The 12557-nt window shown below is 38.1% G+C and overlaps 1 protein-coding gene across 2 annotated transcripts in view; it reads right to left on the bottom strand.

The window, feature by feature from the left end:
- Positions 1-12557, bottom strand: part of CREBRF (CREB3 regulatory factor) — a 58229-nt gene that overhangs the window by 20744 nt on the left and 24928 nt on the right. For both annotated transcript variants that reach the window (XM_055325239.1, XM_055325240.1), the window contains exons 5-7: positions 5543-5737; positions 3650-3839; positions 1964-2037 (exon numbers count right to left, since the gene is read on the bottom strand). In XM_055325239.1, the coding sequence (XP_055181214.1) occupies positions 1964-2037; positions 3650-3839; positions 5543-5737 (459 nt within the window). The remainder of the gene's footprint in view (positions 1-1963; positions 2038-3649; positions 3840-5542; positions 5738-12557) is intronic.

The following is a 12557-nucleotide window of genomic DNA, read 5'->3' as shown; positions in this document are numbered from 1 at the left end:
CTATCAAAACTCAATTTGAGATAGAACAACACATACTCCTAACCTTTACCAAATCCCCAGGTATTCTCTACCCCAGAATATATTTATATCATGGATCCAAAGCACGTGTGGAGGGTGTGCATTAGCATATATACAAATACCTAGCCACACAGATATACATAGTCATGGATAGATTAACTGAACAACACATAGATAGATGCCTACAAGTGTCCAAGGAAACACAGACCCAGAAGGCTCCCAATGGCCCACCACATCTCCCTGCAGCTCAAGTCATCTGGTTCTAAAATGAAATATGAATGCCTATGATATTGTAATCATTACGTGTGTGTGTGTGTGTGTGTGTGTGTGTGTATACACACAGAGCTCAAGGTCAGAATACTTCAACAGCAAGAAAGAATAATATGAAAATGGGTAGATTTCCTTTCCAACAAACCAACTATTGTTTTACCTAATTCATTTACCTGATGAAAGTTCCTGAGTGGCCATTAATATACAAAACTATCAGCTCATTTCACAAGTTGTAAACTTCACAGTAGGAAATCCTCTTTCTGCCCTCACAGATGGAAACAAGATAATCAAGATAAAGAATTAAGAAAACTGCACAAAGTTTACTGAGCACTTACGTGCCAGATGTCCTACTGGACTTCAGAAAATCTCTGGAAACAAATAATAACTGATCATTTTGCCACTGACCCACTTTCAGATCTGACTTTAGCACGAGAGCTATACAGTGAAGAAGGCAATTTTAGAGGCAAAAGAACATATGAACTCTTCCAATACTAGGCTTAAGGAATGGGGAAAGAGGAAAGGAAAGGAAAGGAAAGGAAAGGAAAGGAAAGGAAAGGAAAGGAAAGGAAAGGAAAGGAAAGGAAAGGAAAGGAAAGGAAAGGAAAGGAAAGGAAAGGAAAGGAAAGGAAAGGAAAGGAAAGGAAAGGAAAGGAAAGGAAAGGAAAGGAAAGGAAAGGAAAGGAAAGGAAAGGAAAGGAAAGGAAAGGAAAGGAAAGGAAAGGAAAGGAAAGGAAAGGAAAGGAAAGGAAAGGAAAGGAAAGGAAAGGAAAGGAAAGGAAAGGAAAGGAAAGGAAAGGAAAGGAAAGGAAAGGAAAGGAAAGGAAAGGAAAGGAAAGGAAAGGAAAGGAAAGGAAAGGAAAGGAAAGGAAAGGAAAGGAAAGGAAAGGAAAGGAAAGGAAAGGAAAGGAAAGGAAAGGAAAGGAAAGGAAAAGGAGGCTCTTCTTACAGAAGATCAAAACTAGAGCTTTCCAAACCTCTAGTGTGCTGTTAAAGGGTTCCAGGCATTTGAGAGATTAATCCTCTCAGGACACAGGCCTCCTCTCCCATGAGCAGCCTACTGTGATAAATTCCGGGATGCCTTAGAGATGATAATTTTTTACATGTGCCATGTTGTGAAAGATTGGGAGGTACTGATCTAAGCCAACAGTTCCCAAATAAGTGGTAAGATAGTTGCCTGAGAGTAATATGGGGTAGTGTTAAAAATATGGACTCTTGAGTTCTACTTGCACAGATTGCATATTCCCTCACTGGATCTGGGAAGAAGCCTAGAAATCCATACTTTAGCATATACACAGATGATTCTAACAAGCAATCAAATTTGTAAAACACAGATCTAAATTATCCACTCAGAGATTACAATAAACACTAGTCAATAAACTGGCTAATGCAGCAACACAACTGTAAAATGAAGTAGGAGATGACTGTGGTCACAAGTAGACAAGCTCTTTAGGGTAGAGAGGAGATTTGGCATGGGGAGCCACAGATACAGACATTCACTAAAAGGAGAACATGAATGAGTAAGAGTGAGTATGTAGCTTATTGAATAAATGAACAAAAAGGAGGCTGGCCTAAAACTTGGCAGAATACAGGGAAAGCAAATAACAGAGCCAAAGAAAAAGAGAGTGATTGGCAAAGTAATAGGAAGTTAATCAAATTCTTAAAAGTTTAGGTTTACCATATTCTGTGTTGAGGCCCCATAATTTCACTTTATTAGCTTCATACTGGGCTTTTTTCTTTAATCGACAAGCCCTGTGAAAGGAAGGAGCAATTAGTTCACTTCTTTTTTTAAGTGAACATTCAGAATATACTTCTTCTTGCTGCTGTCAAACATTTTCTAACAGTAACCAAAAATCACTGCCTATTGATGTTTATAACAAGGAACTCAATTTCCAAAAAAAAAACCCACACAACATAATTAATCCAAACTGATTCTTAAAAATTTTATCACACATCCAAAAATAAAGTTATGATGAGTACACTAAAATAAACAAAAACTGATAATACCAAGAGAATGTAAAGTGGAACCATCATATGTTGCTAATTGGGATATAAAATACTATGTACTGCTACTTTGAAAAACAGTAATTTTTAAAAATTTACTTTATTACTTCAGAAACCACTACTTTGACAATTTCTTATAAAGTTAAACATATGCTTCTGGGTATTTACCCAAGAGAAATGCAAACTTATATTCACACAATCACCTATAAGTGAATGCTTATGGTGGCTTTATTCATAATTGGCAAAAGTGAAAGCAATTCCAATGTCCTTCAGTTGGTGAATGGATAAACTGTAGTATATCCTAACAAAAGAATACTATTTCGCAATAAAAAGGAACGAACTATTACTCTACTCAACAATATGCATCAACATGAATCTCAAATGCATCATGTTAAATAAAAGAAGCCAAACTCAAAGGGCTACATATAATATGACTACATCTATATGACATTCTAGAAAAAGCAAAACTGTTAAACAAATGAGTGGTTGTGAGGGATTAGAGGTTCACTTTACAAGGAAGCATGAGGAAATTTTTTAATGGATGATGGAAAATATTATCCTGATTGTGGTGGTGTATGATTGGATGCATTTGTCAAAACCTATAAAAGTGTAGAAGAGCCTGAGTGGCTTAGTCGGTTAAGCAAAGGACTCTTGGTTCTGGCTTACGTCATCATTTCAGGGTTGTGAGATCAGGCCCTGAATCAGGCTCCAATACTCAACCCGGAGTCCGCTTGGGATTGTCTCCCTCCCTCCCTCTTTGCCCCTCCCCTTGCTTCCACATGTGCTCTCTTTCTCTCTCTAATAAATAAACAAATCTCTTAAAATGCATAAAAGTATACATTAAAAGGGATATACTTTATCTCAAGTAAATTATACTCAAATAAACTGACTTACCACAAAACAGAAAAAATGAAACTATGATAAGATTTTTCATTGTTATAATGCACTTGAGTCCGTTCACCTCCCCCTCAACTTTTTTTTTTTTAATTCATGAAAGACACAGAGAGAGGCAGAGACATAGGCAGAGGGAGAAGCAGGCTCCCTGCAGGGAAACTGATATAGGACTTAATCCTAGGACCCCAAGGAACATGACCTGAGCAAAGGTAGACGCTCAACCACTGAGCCACCCAGGCACCCCTACCTCTCTCCTTTAAAAGCATAATACCATCTTTTGGTATTATGAAGCATAAACAAAGCATAAATACTATATTTTCAAAGGAAAAACTATAATCCTCTCATTGTAATATTTATAAAAGCATATTTCTGAATAAATGGTTGATGATCATCTATAAAAGCTCACTGAAAGTCTAACCTCACCGCCTAGACTTTATTTACACAGGTGAATGTGATTAGCATTTACCTGGAAGCCAGTTTATTTTTTTCCTTCCTTGACCTTGGCCGGGCTGTTAAGGGAAGCTCACTGACTGGAGTCAGATCGCTAATCACCTTATTCAGTTTCCGTAGTTCATTGCCTATCTGGAGTAGTTTTTTAGGATTTGGAGTCAGGTCTTCTACGTCAGTTCTCCGTGACTTCTTTACCGCATACTTTCCTAGAGATGGTTTAAAGAAGTCTGTAAGTTAGATCATTTTATTTCATGAAAGATATATTCTACAGCCATATTTTATTATTTTTTTAAAATTTTTTTTAATTTATTTACGATAGTCATACAGAGAGAGAGAGAGAGAGGCAGAGACACAGGCAGAGGGAGAAGCAGGCTCCATGCGCCGGGAGCCTGACGTGGGATTCGATCTCGGGTCTCCAGGATCGCGCCCTGGGCCAAAGGCAGGCGCCAAACTGCTGCGCCACCCAGGGATCCCTACAGCCATATTTTAAAACATTTCTTCCTCCCTCCCCTCTTTTTTCTTTTTTAGAAGTCTTCACATGTTTCAGAAGTCTCAGCACATTAACGGTCTATGCTAAAAGGACTAGCCTCCTCTCCTTCCCACCTTGTGAATGTAAGAAATAGGGGAAATCTGGCACAGCTCTAGTCTTTCCCAAGTTCTTCTCCACCTTAAAGTTTCTAGCCCTCATATGACAGAATCTTAATTATATGCATGGTAGTAACAAGCATCTCAAACCTCAGGACTGGAGTGTAAGTTTGCTGCACCCAAAAATCAGGGCTAGGGTAGAATATACACCCAGAAAAGAAATAGATCTTACTGGAACCAAGATGTTTTGAGGCTATGACTGAAAATTTCTCAAACATATACTCTGGTGCTGGACTCAAAAAGGCCAACAGATAAGGATTGCTTTTTTTGAAAGCTCTTCTTTGATTAGTTTGATAAATAACATTACAGAAGACTCAGGGGTCTTGCCCTATCACTGCAGGCAAGAGAGATGGCCCTGTCCTCTGAACTACAATTCACCAAACAACTTTCCTAGTACTCGTCATGTGCTACCTAAAGCTATTTGTTGGACCTGTCTTTTCATTTCTCATAGAAAACTGATCTGAAGGCAAAAACTAGGTCTATTCATTGAGAAACAGTAGAGTACAGAAAGAGTGCCAGTGGAAAGGGAAAATGAGGCATAAACATACTTCTGATATAATTCCTGTGTCAAAACAAAATTGCTTAGCAACTTACAACTGTAGCATGAGAGATTACTAAAACTGTTGAGTGCCAAGCTTACTAGTGCCCTCCCTCTTTTCAGTACAGATTTTGGATCATAAAAAAAAATAAAAGAAGAAATCCTATTTAATTACATCTTCCTAGGTTCATAATTGGAAACTTGGCCTAACGTTATAGGCTTCTCCTGACTCCTACCATTCAACTCTTCTCTCTCCATTTCTTTTTCTCTACAATTATTCCCTTTCCTCTCTCTCCTCTTCCCATCCACCATTTGATTCCAATCTCCCTGTTTACATTTCAGCCTGGAGACAGGACAAGAATTGAAGAGAAAGATGCTGGAGTCCATTCCCTTTCTCCCCAACCCTTCTGGTTTATTGCAACTGTGGCAGGTCCAGGTATCAATCAGCAGGCTCCTGGTCATTTCCTGGGTAGGATAAGTAGAATACGAAGTGATAGAAATCACTTCTGCACAGCCCTTCCTCCCTGTTTAAGTGATGGCTCTCACCACTGGTAAAAGCTATTCGTGAGTGTCTGCAATGATAGCAAATATAGCAGCTCTACTGTTCCCCTCTCTCCATTTTGGTAGTAAAGGCTGAATATGTAACTAAGAATTTACACTGAGTAAATATTATGGTTTATGATTTCTATTTAAAGTGACACTTTAAAATTGACAATTCCCACTTACCATGATGTAAGCCATTTTTCTGATACATATTACTTGGCAAGGTGTCTCGGTTCCATTCAGATGGCCTCAGCATCCTCTCTTGCTGTGATGGGGTGAGCTGTTCACTATACTCCCAGAAGTACCTTCTTTTACCTCTCTTCCGAGAGGATATTGAAGTCATCTCCTTCAAGTCTTCCACAGAATCATTTTCATAGCCTTAAAAAAAAAAAAAAAAAGGAGAGCCCCCCGCCCCCAATTTTTTAAGTTCCACAAATTTCAATAAAGCAATTAGGGCAAATAAAAAGGTCTCTTCTATTTGTCAACTGATATATTTCCTTTCATCTGAAAACATCATTGGCATGTCAAAGATAATAGACCAGGTCTATAGTGATTTTCAATATGGAGATCTCGAAGTCATAAAATATTCAGAGATTACTAACAGAGATAACTATATTGTTTATCCTAATATTTCTCTTTGGTTTTTGTAAGGTAGTATATGACATCTTTTTTTGTATCTTTAGATAGGCTCTCATGAGAGAATAATGAAATATATAGCTCGGGATCCCTGGGTGGCGCAGCGGTTTGGTGCCTGCCTTTGGCCCAGGGCGTGATCCTGGAGACCCGGGATCGAATCCCATGTCGGGCTCCCGGTGCATGGAGCCTGCTTCTCCCTCTGCCTATGTCTCTGCCTCTCTCTCTCTCTCTGTGACTATCATAAAAAAAAAAAAAAGTGAAATATATAGCTCTAGGAATGTCAAATGTACCATTAGATCGTGGTACTAAGATACTACACTATGATTTAAATGCCTTCCTCCTAAAATTTATGCATCTAAAACATTCCCAGACAAGTATGTGCATTTCTAAGATGGTATCCTACCATATAGAATATTTTGTGAGGCAGTAGAGGGCTTTGCTGCCTACCTCCCAACCTACCCCTTTTGTAAAAGTATGAGAGTTCTTGCAAAGGCTCTCAAATAAAAACATATATGCCTAGTCTAATATTTTACTGGAAGCAGTCTGCATTTACTTCACTTTTTAAGAAGTTATTTTCCTTATTAATGGGAGTTTCAGAAAATACTTAATTCTAAGCTGCTAGAACTGCTGGTCAGACCTCACGCAGGATGACCTACAAATCTAAATATCCCCTGAGAATGCCCACCTTAGTATACTCCACACATCATTACTGCTAGGTACATGGGGGAGTGGAGATGAGCCCCATATAGGATGTATATAACCCTAAGGTGACAGGAAAAGTTATGCAGCATTAGCCAAGCAAAATGACCACTTTTTCTCCTAAAAACATGATTCCTCGGGAACTGAAACTAAGAAAGTGATGACATCTGCATGTTTTGGAAAAAGGAATTTCAGAATTTTACCAGGTTTTCTTCAAGAGATTAAGAATCAGAAACATGGCTCCATTTATATGACATTCTGTAAAAGGCGAAACTACAGGAAAAACTAAAAAGTGATTGCCAGGAGGTGGGGGTGGAGGGAGCCATGGAGTTTAACTCCAGGGAGTTATGGAGTTCCCTGGAACACAAGGGAAATTTGAGGGGTGATCAAACTCTTCTGTTTCTCGATGCTGGTAGTGGGTTACCACCACTACATGCACTTGTCAATCTCACAGAAATGTACACTTAAAGAAGGGTGAATTTTCATACTTATACTTATTATACTTCAATTAATATGACCTTTCAATTCAGAAACCAGAATGATTTCAGGGCAACAATCAAGAGAAGCTTCTGTAGCACTGTATTAACAGAATTAAAGTACACATGTGGTAGTTTAAAACGATATGGCTAGGAGTGTGACAGTCAACTTTAGTTTCTTAAGAAATGATGTATAGGGCACCTGGGCAGCTCAGTCAGTTAAGTTTCTGCCTTTGGCTCAGGTCATGATCCCAGGGTCCCGGGATAGAGCCCCACATCAGGCTCCCTGCTCAGTGGGGAGTCTGCTTCTCTCTCTATCCCACCCCCTGCTCAGGCTCTCTCACTCTCTTCCTCAAATAAATAAAACATTTTTAAAAATTAAAAAAAAGAAATGATGTACAAGTTGAGCCACAATTGTTTCTAGAAGTCTGATTTTTATTTTTTTTTGGTTTTTTTTTTTTTAGAAGTCTGATTTTTAAAAATTTGTGTTAGATAAAGCAGTAACTCTGGCCTATTTATTTGTGCCAATGTGATACTTTAAAAGGATTTCATCTTGTTCCAGCAATCAGCCTAGCTTTGGGAAAGGTGCAAGGGCCACACTGTGCCACCAGAAATGGCTTTTTCAAAACGCCTGGCACCTCCAGGCCAAGAAAAACTTACTGGTTCGAAGAAACTACTGGCTCACACAGATTAACCAAGAATGGCTTAACACAGGCAGACAGACCAACAAAACCACTCCCAACTTCCTACCAGTGTCAAGAACTGGCATTCCACAAAAAAAAAAAAAAAAAAAAAAAAAAAAAAAAAAAAAACAAACAAACCAAAATAGACTCACAGATACAAAAAACAAACCATAGATAAGCTACAGAAGGGGAAGTGGCTGGGGGGTGGGGTGGGTGGGCAAAATAGGTAAAGGGGATTAAGATGTATAAATTTCCAGTTACAAAATAAGTAAGTCATGGGATATAAAATACAACTTAGGGAACAGTCAATAATAGTGTAATAATTTTGTATGGTGACAGATGGCAACTAGACTTAATGTAGGGATTATTTTGTAATGTATAAAAATGTTGACTCACTATACTACACACTGAAATTAACATTATATATCACCTATACTTTAATTAAAAGACAAAAATTTTAAAAATAAGTAAAAAACAACAACAACAACAAAAAAAAACCCCAACCCTTTGTATGGTGGCAGACCGTAACTAGACTTATCATGGGGATCATGTTGTAATGTATAAAAATATCATTATCATTATGATGCATACCTGAAACTAACAGGATTTTATATGTCAATTATACTTCAATAAAAAATAAAATAACTAGTATTCCATATTTAAATCTACCCTAGCCCAAAGAACAAGGGAAACTTTTTTCATATACAGCTTCCTCAGGTATCCCATCCCTCTGACAATTTATTTGATGCCCTCCCCTACTTTTAGCAACTCCCCTCAGGTGGCTTGGATTTTTGGCAAAACTCTGTTCTTCTCATTTAATGTACTTACACATATTTCATTTAAGACTTCCAAGAGTACTGTAAAAAAAGACGTTATTAACTCCATTTACAAAAAGAAACATGCTCATGGAGGCTTTAAGTGATTTGGCAGAGCTTGAACTGACTCAGTCCCATGCCTCAAGGAGTCTAGCTCCTATTAGGCTTCTCACTCTTCCTGTTCCCATGGTTTAAGTGGATTTTTCTTCACATATATCCCATGTTAAATTCAAAGAATAATGAAGATTTTCATTTCTTCTGTCCCACTAAAATTAGTTACCAGTTTTATCTATGGTCAGTCTTTTCCAAAAAAGCATTTAAGGGCTGTCAGCTTCCTTTGACTTAACATTTTAACATTTTCTAATAACATACACCATAAATTCACCATAACACAAACGCACACAATGGGTTTCTTAAAGATGGCCACTTTTCAATACAGAGAGCACCATGAGCAAGTAGAATGCAGAACAATTATATTCCCAGATCATTGGTCTAGCATTTAAGGTAATTAAATATTTCTCAAAGTATGTTTTAAGGAACACTATTATCATAAGATATGCCTTCATCCCCAAGTGAGTTCCACGGTCAAATAAGGTTTAAGAAAACTCTTCATCCTGCATATCTCTCTTGCCAACTCATATTACACACAAGCAGATTAAAAGACTAAGAAATCATAACAGTAAATAAACCCACTCAACTCTAAGTTCCATTAAGACAAGGGTCATGTCTGTTTTGCTCATCTCTGGATAGGCAATACCTAATACAGTGCCTGAAACAGAAGTAGGCACTCAAAAATTTTTTCTTTTAACCAATCAATTACTTGTTTAATGCAAAATTTCCCATGAAGCCTTTTCTCTTTTCTTTTCATTTGCTTGAACACCATACTGATTTAACTCATTCCTTCTTGACATGATTATCAAATAGAAGTCAAAAGGCTATATTCATTCTGTAAAATTCTAATCACACATCTCTGTTTAGTTCAGACTACTGATAAAGTCAATTGTGAAAATATTAATACAGACTACAAAATAAACTTTCATTCTGGGGGCCCAATTCTTAGTATTACAACCATGTAATCCCAATGACCCCAAAAAGTCACAGCCTGCCCACAGAATAGGCTCTATTAAAATTTGGGAGCAAGGCCAGAGTAGGGACTGAAACTCTTTTTTTTACACCTTTCCTGGAGCTTTGTAGGCTCAGGCACTGTTGTAGCCAACTGCCAAGAAACAGCATCAAGGGAGCTAGTCAACACAAAAGGGCTTTTGTAAACTGCTGCAAATTAAACCAATCAACCTACTCTAAAACTAGCACTCTGAAGAAACTATAACTATCCCCACTTTTCTGCTTCAAAGAATTTCTTCCTGCTTCTCACCAATAATTCATTCTTGCATTCCTGAAGTCACTTGTTTAGCTCTTTCTTCCAAGAAAAAGGAAAATTTTCATTAGCCAATGTGAATAAAGCCCAAATAATACCATAGAACTGTGTTGACACTGTGGTTAAATCATGTCACATTCATTAACATTTGTGAAAACTGGGCAGCCGGGGTGGCTCAGCGGCTTAGCACTGCCTTCAGCCCAGGGCCTGATCCTGGAGACCCAGGATCGAGTACCGCATCGGGCTCCCTGCAGGGAGCCTGCCTCTCTCTCTCTCTCTCTCTCTCTCTCTCTGTCTCTCATGAATAAATAAAATATTTAAAAAAAAATTTGTGAAAACTGTCCAAGTAATACTAACCAAAGAGGCTTTACTTCAAGTCAACTGGAAGTGAGTGAATTAAATACCATCCAAACATTTAGCATTGTTAGAGCCAAGAGGAGAGTTTTACCAGCCAATGCATCTGTTTCAAAGTAGTGTTGGTTAACACCAAGAAGCTCACAAATCAGGATTCTTCTACCAGACACAAGGCAAGAGAATGTGGCACGACAGGACAACACCAACTATAACACTGGTCCCCCTTCCCTATGAGAGTCTAAAGGCTGACAAAACGGAAATGAGAGTCAACTTACTAAGTGATCTCTCTTCACAGACCTACTCATCTCTCAACACAATTATCCAGGTAAAAACACATTAAAAGATATGGGATCCCTGGGTGGAGCAGCGGTTTGGCGCCTGCCTTTGGCCTAGGGCGCGATCCTGGAGACCCGGAATCGAGTCCCACATCGGGCTCCTGGTGCATGGAGCCTGCTTCTCCCTCTGCCTGTGTCTCTGCCTCTCTCTCTCTCTCTCTCTCTCTCTGTGACTATCATGAGTAAATAAAAATTAAAAAAAATTTAAAAAATAAAAAATAAAATAAAATAAAAGATAAAGGATGAGTTGAAAGCCAAAGAAAAGCAAAACTACAACCAGAAGTGAGGTAGACAGTACAGTCCTTGGAGACAGTGGAATTTACTGACTCCCTCTGATTTACATGTTCCTTTGAGCACCCACAGGGAAAAACTCCTCTTTCTCCACACTTTCTATTTCCCTTAGTTATTACCCATCTCTTCTTTGTCTCACCCTTCCCCTACCTCCTACCATGATCCTAAATATGGAACTCAAAGCAACAGCACTGATTGGTGAGACCTTAAAGATCACTCATAGACAGCACTCTGGTCTTCCCATGAGAGGGAGCTATATAACTCAGCACTAGCTATAAAGACAACCTTCCCTGAAACTTCTCAAAGCAGATTTTTAAAAGATTTTTTAAAAAATGTATTTATGAGAGAGAGCGAGAGAGAAAGAGAGAGAGAGAGAGAGAGGCAGAGTCGTAGGCAGAGGGAGAAGCAGGTTCCCTGTGGAGAGCATGATGTGGGACTCAATCCCAGGGCCCCGAGATCAGACCTGAGCCACAAGTAGATGCTCAATTACTGAGCCACCAGGTGTCCCTACAGATTTTATTTTAAGTAATACCTACACCCAATGTGGGGCCTGAACTCACATGGTCAACAAACTAAGCCACCCAAGTGCCCCTCGAAGCAGATTTTATTAATTTAGGAGGAAAATTTTTCTAAGTAGAGAAAATAATTGTTCTATCTAGAGTTCTAAAGTAAACCAAAAAAAGGCATTAGCCCTTTTCCACCAGATTAAAGTACCTTTTCTGTACTTGAAACTCTACCCAAGTCAAATAACTTGATTGTGTCCAAGACACAAATCTAAGCATTTGTGTAATAGATTTCACTAAAGGAAAGTCTTTCAGCAGTAATAGTACTTTACTGGCTACAATATAGCTACTATGCCTTAAAAAGCTTTCTGAAAATTAAATACCAACCTTTACACTGCCAGAAATTCCAGTAATTATAACAAAAGGGGTCTCTGACAATTTCTAAGGTTTTAAAAATAACTTATTTTTACATACAAGTTACAGCATCAACACTATTTTTGAAGAAAATAATTTTGAAGAAAACTTTGAATAACTTTTTTAAAAATTTGAAGATCTTCGCTTCTTTCTGCATTTTAAACTGTGTGCCACTTGGCAATACTATTTTCATAAATACTGCACAAGCCAACAGTGGCAACAGCCCAAGCATGTAAATGCTAAATGAAGTGAACCAGTTCCCACAAGTTTCATGTTCTTTTTCCCTTTTATTTATATGTACTGTATATAAATAAAGCAGAGTATCCTTCATGCTCATTAAATTACAGCATGTATTTTTCTTAAATGGAAAAATACTGTGTGAATGGAAAGATGGCAGACACGAAAAAGCTCTTTTTTTACATTATTCATTAAGTAGGCCTTGTTGGTTATAAGCATGAGTAATATAAACCATCATTACTTGGTTTACCATGTGGGCACTCCTAACCTGCCTCAATTATAATAGAGGGACATGTATATAAATAGAACATTTTTTTAATCGATCAATTCTTGGCATCTTTGCACAGCTTCTCAGAGAGTAACAAATTAAGTCCCTTAAC

This window comes from Nyctereutes procyonoides, unplaced genomic scaffold, assembly GCF_905146905.1.
Source record: "Nyctereutes procyonoides isolate TBG_1078 unplaced genomic scaffold, NYPRO_anot_genome, whole genome shotgun sequence".
Taxonomy (NCBI): domain Eukaryota; kingdom Metazoa; phylum Chordata; class Mammalia; order Carnivora; family Canidae; genus Nyctereutes; species Nyctereutes procyonoides.
The sequence above is the reverse complement of the archived record's forward strand: the minus strand, read 5'-3'. Positions and strand labels throughout refer to the sequence as shown.